General features: G+C 36.0%; 1 protein-coding gene across 1 annotated transcript in view; it reads right to left on the bottom strand.

Annotated features, from left to right (window-relative positions):
- The window catches only part of SNTG2 (syntrophin gamma 2), a gene marked incomplete at both ends in the record, with an annotated part of 228,706 nt that overhangs the window by 114,113 nt on the left and 96,779 nt on the right, over positions 1–17,814 (bottom strand). Inside the window, 2 exons of the mRNA XM_082302591.1 lie at positions 4,300–4,357; positions 4,445–4,501. Of these exons, the coding sequence (XP_082158717.1) occupies positions 4,300–4,357; positions 4,445–4,501 (115 nt within the window). The remainder of the gene's footprint in view (positions 1–4,299; positions 4,358–4,444; positions 4,502–17,814) is intronic.

The raw sequence follows: 17,814 nt of genomic DNA, 5'->3' as shown, positions 1-17,814 counted from the left end.
CTGCAACACAAAACAGTACTTTATTGTTTGATGTTTAAACAATCAGGATTTCCAATACTATATACAGTCACTTGTACATAGGGTGAGGTTAAATTTCAAAATCCATTCATGTTTACAATCTACAGCATCTAGATTCCACAAACTCATAAAGGATCTTTAGTAATGAAAATTGGGAATAACAAAGAGAAAGATGTAAACACATGAAAGCTTGTAAACTTTATCCACATATAGCATCTGAAGATTCTTGGAAGTATTTTCAATCTATCTGATGCATCCACTGTACAACAAGTAAACCTGACTGATATGATTCCTTTCCAAACTCAGGACATTCCGTTACATATCTCTAAGGATAGGACCCTACATTTATTTGACTGTAAGTCCACAGCACTCTTTGCCCTAAATAAACTGTTAATACTATTACAGCACGTATATAAAAATATTACACACCTAGAAACTAACAGTAAATCACCGTTGTACAGTGAGAGAGTACAAGGTACTACATCTTAACCCAGTTTCAAAAGGAAAACACAAGAAAAACGATCCTGCATTAAATTACATTTAGAAAAAAAAATAATCAAACCAGCCTGAAACAGGCTTATAGAATATTACTGAGAAGCTTCAACATCAACAATTCTTTTCATAATCAGGGAGATTATCAGCAATGTTGCTAATACACTGTATGATCTGGTATATGGGTAGGAAAAAAGTCCTGTCTTTGGAAGTGAAATAATTTCCCATAGGATAAAAATTACTCTGTGGCTAATTGTATCACTTTACTCTTTATACAGTTTATAACTGTTTGCATTTACTTTTTCTCATTCTGTCTGGCACAGAACTTTTTTCCCTCTGCAATTAACTTCAGCAAAAGCTTTGGAGGTGGGAAAAAAATGGAACCTTTGTTAGAATGGAAGGTAGAATCCATAGAAAAAATCTAAAAGGCCAAACTTGATGATGATTCATTTGAATTAGCAAAACTTGCTCTAATACTGTTGTGGAGGATGTGCTCAGGAAAAACTCAGGATATTCTTTACTGTGATTTTTAATACACTGGACATTAGTCTTCAGCACTGAGTGATCAGTTAATTTTTATTTCAGAAATGTAAAGTTATGGTCTTGAATTGAGTTTCTGTGTATGTTTCAGTGAACTTGTTCAGGAAAGTCTTACTGAAGAGTGATCTAGAATAACTTAATTTGAAATTTATAAACACAGTGATCACAGCTGAGAGGTCAAAACTATAAGAATATTTATAAGCATTGCTGCTACAGAAGTGCTTCTGTGGAATAATGAAATGAAGTCCTATTGAAATGTTCACCCTATTTCAAAAATGAAAAAAAAGATTAAGTGCAAATGCTGTCACCTGATACTTCAGTCAGTACCAAAAAAATCACTTATCTGATGTTTTTAAAAATTAAATAGTACAAATATAGACAACTAATTACTTTATTTAGATAGCACAAAAATTATAGAGATCTGAAAAAGAAGCAACTGCTTTATTCTATTATGCTTCTACCTTTGGAACTAAAAAATAGTACTATATCCAAACAAAGTAAGGTTAGAAACATGATTTTACAGTGATTTTACAGATTTTACATATAAAAGGCATTAAATTTCATGAAAATTATCACAAATTATCAGTCATTTTAGTTCTTAAGTCATTAAGGAGAATTTTATTTACATAAGTTCAGGTATTTTACTCAAGTACAGAAACCAGTACAATCCCTGATAAGAAACTGCTTTTTTATCAGGTAAATTATTTATTTTCAAATGTTACTGCACAATAAATCTTTTTTTTGTTTTTTTTAAAATTCAGTATATTTGCTTGAATCAGCAACAAATCTCACTGCTTAACTAAGAGGCAATGTTAAAGCCAGCAAATCAGTTTCACTGTTATTAGCACCTCATGTAATAAAAGTCCATTGCTGATTTATCCACATTTTGAATATACAGATGTTCAGTCCAAAACTTAGCTTGAGATAAATCTGTATGAGTCTGATCTCTCCATCATGTTTAACATTTCCTCTCATTTTATTAAACATAAATATTTTTTCAGATATTCTTTTATATGTAAATACATTTGTATTTTGGTATTAATGTTTGTGTATTAATATATATTTATATTATATAAATGGAGAAAGAATGCACATATTTTCAAAACACTTCTTCTTTTCCCTTAAATAATATTATCAAATTGCTTTCTGTTGCATTAAAACACTAGAATATTACACCAGAAATATTGCCCCAATGTCACCTGTGTGATAAATTAACATATTCTCTTACTTAATATTAATTTCCAGTTATATATGATACTAGAAAAGCAATGCTGTGAATAGCCTTTGTTATTGTCTTCCTCCTATACTGAGTAACAGCACCAGTTTGAGATTTGTGAGATCATATATCTAAAAAAAAAAGATTTGCAGTATAAGAACGTCTAGTACTTCCAAGATTTTTCTGAAAATCTTTGAATACTTTTCAGAAATACTCATTTCCTAGAAGAAACAAGCAAACAAAAAGCTCCATGCTATTTTCTGTTGCACAGAAATTCAGTAACCAGAAGGGAGTGCTGTAAGCCCCATATCACAAAAAGCATTTCTATCTCAGATCTCTGGTCTTTAGCACCTGCAGCACTACATGAATTGCAGACTCACTCAGGCTAGAAGGGACCTCAGGCGCACACTGGAACCAGCCTGAACACATCCTTAAAGCAAGGCTGAGAGTCTCTTTTTCACACCAGGGGCAGCTGATACTACGTAGACTATTTCCTTCATACCTCGCCAGGTGTGACAATGTCTTCATTCCATTCACTGATCCAGCCAGGAACATCTCATATGGGCTTGCTCTAATACAACAGTGCCTCTGGTTATAACCACTACTGATTTTGGAGTTTCCTCGGACAAAAGATTACAAGATCTTAAAACAAGTACATTTGGAGGAGACATTTTCAAATTTGAGGTAAAAAGCTGACCCCATAAAATTGTTGTTGCACTTGTTACTCTACAAATAAATACAGATCAAGAAAAACTACTCACAATGTACAAAACTTTGAATGTAAGTATTCTATATACAAACTCACTACTAACCTTGATTAAAAGTACTATGCCCTAAGAGGGCAGGAGATAGCTTTACTTGTCAGAGATTAATTTCTTGAATTACTTCCCTTAGACCTGAATGCTTATATTAATTTTATTATTATTTTCCTGCATATTTTCTTGGTATTGTTTATTATACTATGTATTTAAGGAACATATTACTGTTCTGTATACAGTAATACAATTGACATAAAAACACCTTCTCTTTCTCACTGCAGAAACAATGTTATAAAAAGAGCAAGCACTGTACACAGGAAACTTGAAACAGTGTTTCCAGTAGGATACAGGCATAGACAATCCATTCAATATTCATTGTGTATCAGATGAAAACAGGTATTCACTTCAAGTAAAAAAAGGACCCCCTGAAGAAAATGCAGAGGTCGCACTGTCTGCGACCTACTAAAGCACAAGTCTAAACATGTTGTCAAGCAAATGTGCTTAATCTCCACTCCAGCAAACCAGGAAAATAACCTGATGAGTTCAAAAGATCATGTCAGTGGCTTTGAGACCTTTAAGGAGCACGACATACACTGAGAATCACAGTCTGTCTTTTTTTGAAGGAAAGGTTACATGAAATGGGTAGATTTACACTAGGAAAAACAGGATACGCATAGAAGCTTTGAAAGACAACATATATTAAAACATGTAAAAGAATTCCTCAAGAAAATAAAAAACTAATCCCCATGTCTATGTCCACCAGAGAAGAGAATATGACTTTGCTTTTGATCATCTAAGACCCTTAGTTCATGTTGCAAGGCACTGCCCACCCATATGCAATGGTTCTACTTTTCCTCACTGAAGAGACCCTTTGTTTTCCAGACCAGTTCTCAACCGTGTCAAGTTCAGTCTCAGGTCTGAAAAGGTCTCCCAAAGGCTCCTTTTGCTAGATAAATGTCAATGTAATACTTAACCAGGATAGACTATACTGATTTAGATGATGTTTTATCTTCACCATAATAAACACTAGAAATTACTCTCTGCAGGCACCTAGGCACAGTTAGTCATACTACATAGCAGTGAGTCACTGTGTGAGAGGATTTTTTCTATCCTCTGCATTATTAAAGTACATGAATAGATTTTCTGTGTCAGACTTATGTTTTTGCAAGTAACTTTAAATATTTTGTTTATAACATAACTGTCGTACTGAAGTAAGAAATGATTCCTGAAACTATTAATAACTACAGTACTATATAAGTAAATAGCATAAGTTACCTGCTTGGTCTTTAAATATTTTTGATATGACGACAGGCACTTTGTGCTCAGCACCACCCTGTAAGAGAGACATATTAACCATGAGATCTCAAGACTGAAGAGGTGATACTGAAATTTAAAAGAAGAAAAGAGGAGTTACCCATACCTTTATGCTTAAGCCCAAGCCACCAACTGGTTGTCTACGAAGTGTAACAGTTCTGTGCTTTAAAAAATTGCAAAAAAAAAATAAATTTAGGTGAAATTACAATATCTGAATGAGCATAGATGTTCCTAGGCTCTCACTTACTTTAAAAAGATAATTCTCAAAAGTAGTCTAGAATCTGAGCGATCAAGTTCAGTTCTGAAGTATCATTCAGCATTGATTTATAGGCACTCAATTAATTCGTTATCACAGAGAGCAGAACTTGGGAGTTGTATATTCAGACTTTAGTATGCTTTTATATCTCTGAAGTGGTATTTTTTCTGAACAGGAATTTGTACATACTTTTCCTTTGACAAGGGAAAATTATATGAAGAGCTCAGAGATGTGCATTTTCATAGCTATCATATATGCATGATATTTGTTCTAATTTTTCAATCAAGAATAAAAACGTTTTCTAGTCTACATCTTCAGATCTATATGTATTTTTTTTGCAGCACATCCTTAAAGACTTTTAGTGATAGTCTGCTTCAAAGGTTTAATTTTTGTATTTCAGATTTAAGTGCATAAGGAAGATAAACATTTATCAATATTTTTCTAGAGAAACCTATCACGCATTTAACAGTATTCTGAATTTGACATTTCAATAATGTGTAACTCATGGTGCCTGACAACATAATAGCACTTCATCTTTTGACAATAATTATACAGTTGATGGGAACTTTTTTTGGAATATGATGAACAGTAGTGGATAGAATGCCATCTTTACAGTAATTCCTGAACATATAATTATTTCTTCTTTTTCTGTACATTAAAAATAGTATATAAGATTACTCCTACATGAATAATTTCTGTTTGGGTATTTTAAAATTTCACTGATTCAGATAATACAAATTTTTATTTCAGTAGTCAAGACTACAGTCTTATATTAACAAGTTATTTTAATATATATAGCTCTTCTTTTTGTAACACTCATCATGCTAGACATATGTTCATATTGACTCAGGGGAAAGCAAAACACAATAAATCCTGAATTTCAGTTTCATTTTCGGTGGATAAGAAAATCCATATGGTAAAAAAAAAATCGGAATGGTTTTGTACATTTTCAAAATTCCTTATGTTCCCATAAACACTGTGCTACACTATTCCATGTTAAAAATGGAAAACTACTGCATTATGAACATGGTACCTGACATATCAAAATGTTTATATGATTCAATTTCAGCTGATGTAATTCAGTTTCTTTGAAATCTGTGCTAATTCAAATTGTTTCATGTTTTTTTTTTTTTTTCATTTGGAACTGCATCAAAACTTTTGATCAAAATTATCACTCTCACTGAAAAAGTTCAGATCTGATCTGAATTAGAATACTTCCCTAAAATTCAGTGACTCATTCCCAAGAGATGTCTTCCAGGACACTAACTGCTGCATACTTAATTCTTAATGTTTCTTACTTAATCTTTTACTCCACCTAAACTTACACCTTGAAAATATATTATCCTAATATAGTCCATCATCATGTGGAGATGGTGGAATAAATATTTTGACAGCTTAGTTTGCTTTAGCATGATCAGACAACAAATAGAAAGCTGCTACATGGATAGCTTTAGCCATTTTATAAAAAATGCAAATAGAGTACTACTTATTGGCATCTTACACTCTCAACTAGAACAAACAAGCATTTTTATATGGTTGATAGGTAGCCCTATGAAGCAATCTATTCACATAATATTGTAATAATCTTGATATTTCTATTTTAATACTTCATAGCTTATTACAGAGATTCAAATATTCCTATTAAAAGAAGATATTAAACTCATACTTAAATGTTTCCTACCTACCAGTCTAGTAAGGGCTACATTTAAAAAATGTAAAAACTTTCTTCTTTTCAAGAGGTTCAAATTGCAAAATAAAATGCTAAAAGCTGAGTATTTTGATTAAGGAGGTACTGTACAATTTGGAGAAGGAAAACTATTAAGAAAAGCATCACTTTTTTGCCCTGTTTGACTTTTCTAAGGAAACATTAACAGCTTCTGTCAGAAAAAGAACAGTCGGCTCAGTAGACTTTAGGTCTGAATCAGTCCTGAATTTGTTATGCAAGGACAAAATTTCATTACTATGAAATTTGGACAGAAACCCACAGTAGCTTTGCAAACAACTATGAAAGAAAATTCTACCCTGAAACATCTTGCCAAAACTGAACTGCAATATTTGTGGGGAAAAAAACAAACCTATCTTTTTGTGACATTAATGTCATGCACATATGCAGCTGAAAACCCAGTGTGTATGTCTCAGTCAAACAGACAAACAACTTATTTCATTTTTCAGTTGCCTGAAGGCTAGATATAATTTTTCTTTCCAGACAAATTTATTTATGGTTTTAGAGTAAAATGAGACAGACATCTATATCAGTCTTAAAAAAATAAAATTAAAGTGCTATAGTTGACTGTGTAATTTTATTTCATTATAGGCAAGGAAAACTCTTTAGACAGTCTTACTAATTATCAATCAGAACAGCAAAGCTGAAATTAATTTTTTTTTAATTAACCTTTTTTTTTTTTGCTTTTTAACTAGCATTTTGTTTTGTTTTGTTCAATAGTATCTACAGTTTCTTAAAACTCTTTATTCTCATGGGTTCCAAAGTACTCAATGTGTACTCTATAACAATCACTCATTACAGGTGTGCTACCAAGCAGAAGCAATTATGTACCCACCATGGCACACATGGCCTGTTTTGTTCCCTGTTTCTAGATTAAAGTAGTACCCCGCATAAAACTTCAGGATGCATTTGAATAGACAGAATGTAACTAATAAAACTGTAATTGGCAGGACACCAATACAAAAATATTCCTATCTTTTTGAGAACTTTTATCATTGCAAGCTGTCAACTGGTTTGGCAGAAAATTTCAGGAACTCCCAAGAGTGATGCCAGACAGAGAATATATTGAAAAGCAGATACAACATAAAATTTTAACCATGTAAGAAGTAGACACCATTCAAAAAAACACTATGTCAACAACTGTATAGAGAAGAGACTACTTGATAACAGGTGCAGTGCAGCTTATCACAGCTAAAACAAGTAATAAAGCTGAAAAAAATCCTATACTTTTATTAGTTGCAAACTGAATGACACTTTCAAATGTAATGGAGAGAACTATATGGCCAAATACCCATCTTTTAGGTATGAGATAGCTCTACACAGAAGACTTGCTAGATTCTGTTAAAAAACAATGACTCAATAGAAAATTTTATCTCTGGAAAGATCTTTTATGTCTTGGTATTTGTTCATATGAAGTGACATGACTGGAACTTAATGGGCAACAGGAGAAGGCAATCACAGGGCTTATTTCTGTTGCTGTGTTTAAGGAAGATTTTATATCCACCTTCCAATGCCTACCCAATATGTCATTATTACCAGATTGCTAACACCAGGACTGGCACTTGTGGGAAAGGATCTCTCATTATAAAAAAATATTATATCTATCTATCTATCTATCTGAATAATGTACTATGAGGATTTCAGAAAGAGATTAGGCTTGAAGCACTCCAAACTCATTGATATAAAGAGACATTTTTGAATAAAGACTCTGTATGTACAATAACTTACTTTTCTGTTCCAGTCTGCATGAAAATATTAATGAATACATACATTATTTTCAAGCATCAAACTGAAGTACATAGCAGAAAAGGCTGGAGCACTTGACATAGACCATGTTCTTCAGGTTTTGTAGAAACTGTTCTAAGAAACAAGCCCATTCACAATGGCTAGAACAGGTTGGAAGAGACAGATCACCAATGCTTTAATTTTGTTCTTTTCCCTTCTACTTATCAGTAGGACTGCTGTGATGACTTCACCGGTGTCCTCCTGGACTTCCCTGTGCCCATGCCACATAGCAAGGAGGTTGAGTGGAGAATCCGTGCTGACTTCTCTCCTGTGTGGGCATCTTTCCTGCTGCACCACCTGGATGCTGACAGCATTAAATTCGGTGGGAGTGACTCTCTAAGGGTAGGACCATAGTTACGAGCTGGGCAGAGCTGCAAAGGTCACACCTCTTCGTGTTCCCAAGGATGGCCTTGGGGGTAACTAAGCTGACCACTGCCCCCAAGTGATGGTGTCAGTTACCTCCTCTCCATCTTCTGATTCCACAGAACAGCATTACTAGGTTAAATTCCTGGTACCAACTCCACTTGTTACCCTGAGTCTGTGTCCATGGGCTAAGAGTAGTTGGGCTAAGCTCTTCTAATAGCCTTAGACTATTTCAGACAGATATTGGTGAAAATGGGTCAACCGATACCAGTAATGTTCATAACAATGGCCACGGCAACAAATTCTATTGAATGTAGGGGCACCAACAGGTTCAGTATCATGACACATCATCAAAATTACCAATTAAGACAAAAATCACTGGTCTTGACTCAAGAGGACTGGTCACCTTTACTTAACCCAGAAAAGGAAAGTGTATAAATTATATGTGTTCAATAAATAGCCATGACCAAACGTGCCTTGGTACCTGAGCGTATCTGGTTCCCACACTCAAACCACAACAGACTATTACGTTAATGGATAGCAGACTAGTCCTTAAACATAAAAAGTGGATAAATAGGAACATAGAAAAATGTAAACAACGAAATCATTAATTGCTGCATTGTTTACAAGATTTTTCTTTTTTTTAATTTATTCCTACTTCTACAGTTGAACCTGGTATTTATTGGAAGGAGTAGTCTCAGAAGTTCTCCTTACTTGTTGAAAGTAAGATGCCAAATTAACTACAGATACTACCTAGCAGGTTTGCAATAGAAAACAAAAGCAGAGTTTGCCACCCAGGCCCTTGGGAAACATTCAGGGGAAAGGAAAAAACAAAACAAAAAAGTGCAATAATAAGACTTAAAAGAGAAGCCTGCAACCTGCAGGCTTGCAAGGATGCATGGGAAGAAACAGCCTGATACCTGAAAGGGTAAAAAGATAGTTTGTCCTGGCTTCACTTGGGATGGAGTTAGCTTGCTTCTTAGAACTTAACATATCAGCCATATGTTAATTTTCTTAGCAACTCTTGAAGATACCACAAGAACTTTATGAGATAGGAAATGACTGAAGAAACAGACCTTGTAAGAATGTGAGACCCAGTAAAATGTATCATGAAATGCAGACATCCTGCTGGTTGTTACATATCCCCAAAGAACAAAAAAGGATGTGGTGAACAAGGATATGTTGAAATTCTTTGGGAAATTTTCTCCTCAAGATGGGGAGTTCCCATGATGAGGATTTTCTTGGCTCACACCCTCCACCTCCCCAGACCTTGAGCTCCCTCAGCAAATTGCTCAACACATATTTAGCACTTCGCCAAATAGAGATTTCCACTGCCACTCATACAACCCTCACTTCTCACTCATTGTCAGCAAAATTCCACCTACCCAGTGACTGCAGGTTGCTGTGTACCTGCTGGCTGACTTTACTTGTACAAAAAAGGATTTAGAAATACAGTAGGAACTGCTTTTGCCAAAATTATTTCCAGATGGAATTCAGATGAAACATATTGAGGAAAGCGGTATGTGCAGGATGCTAACAAGAGACAGTGTTGGATTATGGTTAATCACAAGGTCTGGCAATATAGGCATCTACACGACACAGCTAGAACCACCCAGCCTCATGCTAATATGTGAAGATATATAATATACCACACAGCACACCAGAAGAACTGCAATGCCAACACCTAGGACTGGAATAGAGATTCCTTCTTCCAGTAGGTGTCAGTTAGGATCAAAGAATACTTGACTAGAAGCCAGAAAGCACTGAGTTTTGACTGCTGCTTCCTTAATCACTGCTGTTACTACTTATGTATGTCCTGAGTAGACGTAAATCTTAAAAAATGAGTGCTGCATGAGGAAAATGTAAATGTCACTCAGTCACAGTCTAACTGAACATGCCACGTCTGCATTTCCACAAATCCATAATACTGTCCTCTCAGGGAACTATAACCACGAGCATCTTCTAATTAACCAGGTAACCAACCAAGAATTGAAGCATTGAAAAATAATGAAATGGCTTTTCTATAAAACTACACTGCAGGTGGGTCTGAATTAAAGTACTTTATTACAAGTAGGATTTGCTATACTTCTGGTTATAATGTCTGGTTTTCAGGAAAATCTTTTTGTTCATAGTTGCCTGCATAAACTTTAGTTCCAAGGCTGGATCATTTTTAATAGACTTATATATTCTTAGAAATAGTTGCATTGTTTAAAAAGACAGTGTAACGCATAAAGTGGAAAAAATTACTGAGATACTGTAAATGTGAGTAAAGAAAACTGCAAGAAAGAGAGGGAAAGTCACAAATTAGTCCTCCATGGTAACACTTGATGCCTCATTCTCCCCTTCCATGAAGTGAAGGCAAGATATACTGAGGAACAGGTAGACAAAAATCAGAAGATTATCTTGAATGGGAGAGTTTTGAAGCTTAACTTCTTGCACTACACAGGATCTCACCTTTTCCCAAAAGGACAGGAAGAAGGCAGTAAAAATTGATAGAGGCATGCCAGTTGCTGTTCAGCTTTGTGTAAAGTCAAAGCAGATCTTTTAATGTGCTAGCAAATCTTTTAATGTTGCTAACAAAGACCTGTGACATCTGCAGATTAAATATAATAACATTTTTATCAGTTTAAATTATCTTATTATAAATGCTATATTATCTTACTAATGTAGATAAAAGTTGGTGGGTTTTTTGTTTGTGTGGTTTTTTGTGAGTTATTTTGGGGGTTTTTTGAAGGGAAAGTGGATTTTTTGTTACATTTTTGTGGAGTTTTTTGGACTAAAATGAAGTCACTTATTTTATTTACAAAGCTGGCCAAGCTAAGGGAGGATTATACAACAAAAAAAACCCCCAAAAACAAAACAACAAAAAGCCCCAAGCAATTGTTCTCACATTTGTACAAAGAAAAAGCATTAGAGGCAACAGTCACAACTTGCAACAAAGGAAATCCCAACTGAGCATAACAATAGGAAAGAACTCCACCTAGTTAGGCATTAAGAGCTGCCCAGAGAGCTGGTAGCATCTCCATCCTTGGATATATTCTAAACATGAATGGACAAAGGCCTCAGCAGCTTGGAAGCTATCACCACTTTCAACAGTGGGTTAAATTAGATAATCTCAAGAGGTCCCTTTCAACATAAATTACTATCGGATCTATTCCAGTTAAGATGACTGACAAACCCCATGGTGTTTTATTCCTCTGAGGAGGGTAATCATATTAATGTGTCTGAATGAAACACAATCAGCCTCAGTATGAGTTCAGAATAATCCTCAGGTTCTCCTCCACTGAGTTGTAAAATATTCAGTTTGGGACAGGAGCTTTTTTGGCAAGTGGTGTGAGAAGACCCCAGACTCTTCTCAGATACAAATTACATCAATGCAGTTCATTTACAAATATGGATTTCCAGAGTTACTAAAAACATATATAGGACCCTGTGCCAACATATGACAGTACTTTTCCCACTAAAATTTAGCTGATTTCTTCCAATTTAGAAGGCATCCCATAACAACAAATTATAGCTAAATCCTGCCAGAATACATCTTTTCTTTGAGTAATTCCATCTGCATTCAACTTTGCACAGCATTTCACAAGTTGGCTATAGTGAAGATGAACAACAGAGGTTGAACCCATCAATATCCCACATACGGAAACTGGAAAGCCTCACACTTCCATCACAGTCAGACAGTTTGCTCCTAACTGTTGAAAGTTTTAAACTGCTACAAGACCTCTCACAATGTCTAAGTTACAATTCACCAGTCCTGACACTCTGTCATAGCTTCAAGTGTAATAGATTTATTGAAATTTCAATTAGAGGACACATATATTTATGTATATGTGTGGCTTATCAATGTTATGCTGCCTTTTATCTTGTTGGTATGAGTGCTCACCCTTAGTTGGACTCTTTCCACATTTCAGGAAGAGATTGTTTTTCAGGGATATTCATAATGTCCTTTGCATTCTTCTGTTCTATTTATCAGCCTTTTTATTCAAGCTACTTATTCTTTTTATCTTTAATAATAAAGGTTTTTTGTCATGCTGAGAAATACTCGTATTTATTCTGTGATGCAAACTTCTAACTGTTCTCAGAGTGACAGCAACACAAGCATATGATCCGTCATAATAAAGGTCCTAAGGAATTACTTGATAGCTATCTTCTAAATATCTAGGTCAGCTTTCCAGGGCACGGAAAACAAATAACAAATGGTTAAATAATGTATTTTCTCGATACAAGTGATCTTAGTTTCAAAAGGAAGAGTCTTAATCATTTACTTGATGCTTCAGCTTTTTTAAAAAAACAGTTTTGGACTAAAATGCCACACCAGCAATGGTAGAACAGGCATTGGGCATATTGCAATATTAGCAGTTAGTGAGACATAAATTTTCTTGGGTTAAAAAAAAACCCAAAAAACTTCTAGATTTTTTTTGCAGATCTGTTCCCTAGAGGTTTTCTAAAATAACATTCTTCTGTGTCCTTATTAGCGTCTGAGTTATAAAGAAAAAGCCATAGCAATCTCATCAGGGATTCAAACAGTATTTTCAGGCACTCTTTCTATTTTTTTATCAACAAAACAACTAATCTTGCTGTTTTTCTTCCTTAATCACCTACTTTGCTTCATTCTAAGACACAGTTTGTGAAGCTGGACAACTGAGTATCCATCATGCAAAGGTTTTTGTTATACTAATTCTATTAGACTCAAATAAGCCTCTGAGGAGTCCTCTTCCAATCAAGATGCTATCAGCCTGCATTAGAAACCTCTTTGACTGACCCCTGACCAATTCAAAAACAATTCAGCTCTATGAGAAGGACCAATTTTGAAAAAAATCCAGATGCTTTTCTATTCTTTTTCTTACAAAAATAAAATAAAAAAGAAAAGAAAGAAAATGCTTATGAAAAGAGCAGAGGCGTAAAACTGTGGACTGACAACAGGAGAAGGATGAAGCAATACACATAGATGACAAATAAAGCATATTAAGGATGAGGTACTGTATGTAAGAAATTAATTTCAGCAGGTAAAGTGAGAAAGAGTTAAAGTAAAATAATACCTTAATGAAGTATAAAATTTAAAACTCAATCCTTTCCTGTTTCTTCTTCAACTAAAATTGATCTCTCCCTGTGTGTCATACAATTAATTTATTTCTGTGAGTATTGTTAAACTTTAAAGCTGGGGAAAAAATATCTTCTGTTAAAAATATACAGCAGATAGGGGAAACTGTCTATTTATTTTCAATTCACCATTTCTGTCAATACTTTTGTGCTTGGATTCTATGAGTGTGCACCAATTGAGAGAATCACAGAATGCGTCAGGTTAGAAAGAACCACAGTGGGTCATCTGGTCCAGCCTCCCTGCTCAAGCTGCATCATCCCAGAGCACACTGCACAAGACTGTGTCCAGACAGTTCTTGAATATCTCCAGCGAAGGAGACTCCACAACCTCTCTGGGCAATCTCTTCCAGTGCTCAGTTACCTGCCTATGAGGATACTGCGAGAGACAGTGTCAAAAGCCTTACTGAAGTTGAGGTTCAGCTGTTACCCATCCAGGTAGCTGTTTCATCATAGAGGGCAGTCAGGTTGGTCAATCATGATTTATTTTTAGTGAATCCATTCTGACTATTCCTGGTCACCTGCTTGTCATCCATGTAGATAGACATGGCCTCCAGAATGAGGCATTCCATTACCTTTCCAGGGATTGAAGTGAGGCTGACTGGCTGGTAGTTCCCTGGACGCTCCCTCTTTCCCTTTTTGAAGACTGGGGTGACATTTGTTTTCTTCCAGTCCTCAGGCACCTCTCCTGATTGCCACAACCTTTCAGGGATGATCATGAGCAGCCTTGCTGTGCTGTCCAGCAGCCCTCTCAGCATGTGTGGATGCATCCCATCAGGGCCCCTGGACTTCTGGATGTCAGATTTGCCTATGCCAAATCCTCCTTGACCAAGGGAAAGTCTTCCAGTAGTCCTTTTTCCTGGTCTCCTGGGTCAGAGATTCCAGAGCTCTGGTCTTACCAGTGAAGATCAAAGTGGCAAGTGCAAGGTGGCATTTGGTAATTCTGCCTTCTCTGTAGCCTCTGAGAGTCCCCTCTCCATTTAGTAATAGGCCCTCATCATCCTTTGTTTTCCTTTTGTGATTGATGTATTTGAAAAAGCCCATCTTGTTGTCCTTGATATCCTTGGCCAGATTTAATTCCAAGTGGACCTTGGCCTTCATTTCATTTCTACTTACTCTGACAACCTCTCTATATTAATTCCAAGTGGTCTGACTCTGCTTCCATCTCCTTTGCATTTCCTGCTTACTCTTGAGTAATGACAGGAGTTCTTTTTTTATCCATGCAGGTCTCTTGCCCCCTTTGCTCAATTTCTTGCTCACTGGGATGGTTTGTTCTTGAGTCTGGAAGAAGTGATCCTTCAATATTAACCAACTTTCTTGGACCCCTCTTCCCTGAAAGGCCTGTTGCGATGGGATTCTTCCAAGAAGATCCCCTGAAGAGGCTAAAGGTAGCTCTTTAGTCCTGAGGAGGCTGAAGGTTACAATTTTACTTGCTGCCCTGCTTCTTGTTCTATACTGAACTGCACAATCTCACGGTCACTGCAGCCAAAGCTGTCCTCAACCTTCACACCTCCAACACGGCCTTCCTGGTTTTTTAATGACAGGTCGAGGAGCACACCATTCCTTGTGGGAACCTCTGCTATCCGTGTCAGACAGTTCCCATCAATGCTTTCCAGGATCCTCCTGGGCTGTTTGTGCTTCACTTGTTGCTTCTCCAGCAGTGTCAGGGTGGTTGAAGTCCCCCACAAGAACCAGGGCCTGTGACCATGAGGCTGCTCCGAGCTGCCTGTACAAAGCCTCGTCCACTCCCTGCTCCCGACCAGGAGCCTGTAGCAAACACCCACAACAGTGTCAGCCTTGCTACTCTGCCCTTTTATCCTAACTCATCAGCTTTCATTGCTCATCATCCACCCCAAAACAGAGTCTGATACATTCCTAGTGTTGCCTCACATAGAGGGCAACTCCACCACTGTGATTCTGATGCACCCATATATTCTTTCCCATTCTCTCACCCATACATTCCTTTATCCTAAAAATCTGAACACCCCAAACATAACAGCAAGTCATGAAGACTTGCTTAGAACACTCAAATATGCCAAGTCTGAAAATCTGAAATGCACCTTGATGGAAAGATTGCATGTTTAGCATGTAAATATAAATTATATCTTTATAAATAGCTATATAGAAAAAAAATTAAATAAATGTAATATTATATAAAAAGCACTGCAAAATATTACTTCCCCCAGCAGCTCCAAATCCAGAAGGATTTTTACAGATCCTTTAAAGCAGCTTGTCTACTGTGAAAAAATTGAATACTAAAAAAACAGCAGCTGATTTTATATTATTTTTTCTATATACACCTTGAATTTCAAAAACCATGTTTTTCTCTCATTGTTCTACATCCAAGTCCAAGATTGCAAGAAGTAGTGAAATGGGCTGAGCTGTCATTTAATTACAGAAAGCCAGGTATAAAATTTCTCATCAAAGGTGAAGCTTTCTCAATGCTTAAAAGTGGAACTTAAACGAATGGCAGATGACAAAACATGAAACAGGAATAGACCTAGATGATGATAGCAAAAGGTATTTTATAGTAAGAGTCTTTTATCCTTGGGTGTAATCTCTACTGCTGAAAGTCCAACTCACCACAGTAGCTCTAGTGATCACTGATGTCTTTGTCAGTCCTCAGTGTAGCATTCAGAATTACACCAGACTAGCAGAGATAAATATGCACAGCTGCAAATCCTGTCCTTAGTGTTCCTCAGGATTAATGAAACTGTCAGTAAAAGGGAGGCTGGAAGCAAATGCATCCCACAAATGCTGTCCCATGTAAGTGGCTGGAGAAAAAAGTATTACCACAAGTAGAAACAGAACTTTCTCTCCATTCACAAAACCCAGCTAAGAGGAAAAGTCACTCTCAACCCAGTTTTTTTTCTCCTCCCATGCATCTCAGGTGAGTACAAAAAGAATGCAAAAGTTATTTCTATTTTTGTTACAAATGAACTAGTTTGATGAATGGCCATGTGTAAAATAAATATTAACTATGAGTAGCTGAGAATGAAAAAGTACAGAGAAAGGAGAATAAATCAGTAAGACAATGTGATCGTTTATGACTGCTATAGCATTAACTTTCAGGCTACAATTTTCTATTAATATTTTGAATCGTACAGAACAGGGATGAAAATTATTTTCTTGAACCACTTGAAATATAAAGCATTTATATCTGGAATTTATGTCATGTAACTGTAATTGTAAAACTTACCAAAATCAGTGCTAGAGAGCTACCAGCTATTTCACCCTGATTTCTAATTCTGCTTTTGAGCTCTTATATACTAGAAATTTATATATGGTAAAAAAAGACAGTGTATATCTTCATGTTAGATTCAATTTGCCTTCATATTAAATGCTTGGTGTCCAGGAGCTTTTATTTGGTTCAAAGTATAATACAGAAAAAGCGAATATGAAGCCAGTCCATTTTTCTCGATAGAGTTTGACAACAGAATCCTGTGATTGCAGGTAACACTTTCAGAATGGGATCTTGGGGAGATCTTCTAAGGGACACAGAAAAACAACAGATCAAACCCTTAAAATTTAGTTTTCGGAGTCTTCAGTGAGAAAACGTAGGGAAAATAAGGATAATGTTAACAATGTTTTCCAGGAATGGGGAGCTTGACAGGACTGCTCACTCTTATTTCAAGTAGTATGAGGTAGGAGAAATCCCTTCTGAATGGGCGTCATACTGTCTTGGGGTGACTCAAACCGGGACACATACATAGAGCCACATAATACTTTGCAACTCCAACCTAAATTACCATTTGAATTATACTTGAAATTCACTTACTTTTACACATTAACACTACATCTACAACCAAGAAAAAACTGTCTCTCTGCTGTAGTCCTGGGAATCAGTTCTTTCTAGGGTCTACCCATTACTGTGATCATTACTGGTGATAAAATACAACCAAGGAACCTGGACTCATTTTGTATGCAGTGGCTGCATATCCCAGCTATGCCTCCTCTGCAAGGTCTATTACTTTCCAGAATTTATTTCAAAATTCAATTCCTTAAGTATTATCAAAGCTTGTCTCCCTACCCTCTCTTCTATCAGGAAGTACTATTTAGGGTACCTATAAAATGTAGGAGTAAAAGGCATCAAAATCAACCCAAATCTTGATGCTAAAAGGAAGAGGCAGACTTAGGTGGTTTGGCGTGGGTTTTTGTACTGCTTTAGGTTGGAGTTTGGGGGTATTGGGTGGGGGTTTTTTTTGCTGTTTTTTGGGTGTTGATCAATACATATACAGATTTGATAATG

Source organism: Coloeus monedula, assembly GCF_965178545.1.
Source record: "Coloeus monedula genome assembly, chromosome: 2".
Lineage (NCBI taxonomy): Eukaryota > Metazoa > Chordata > Aves > Passeriformes > Corvidae > Coloeus > Coloeus monedula.
Note: the sequence above shows the minus strand (reverse complement) of the source record. Positions and strands in the feature narration are given on the sequence as shown.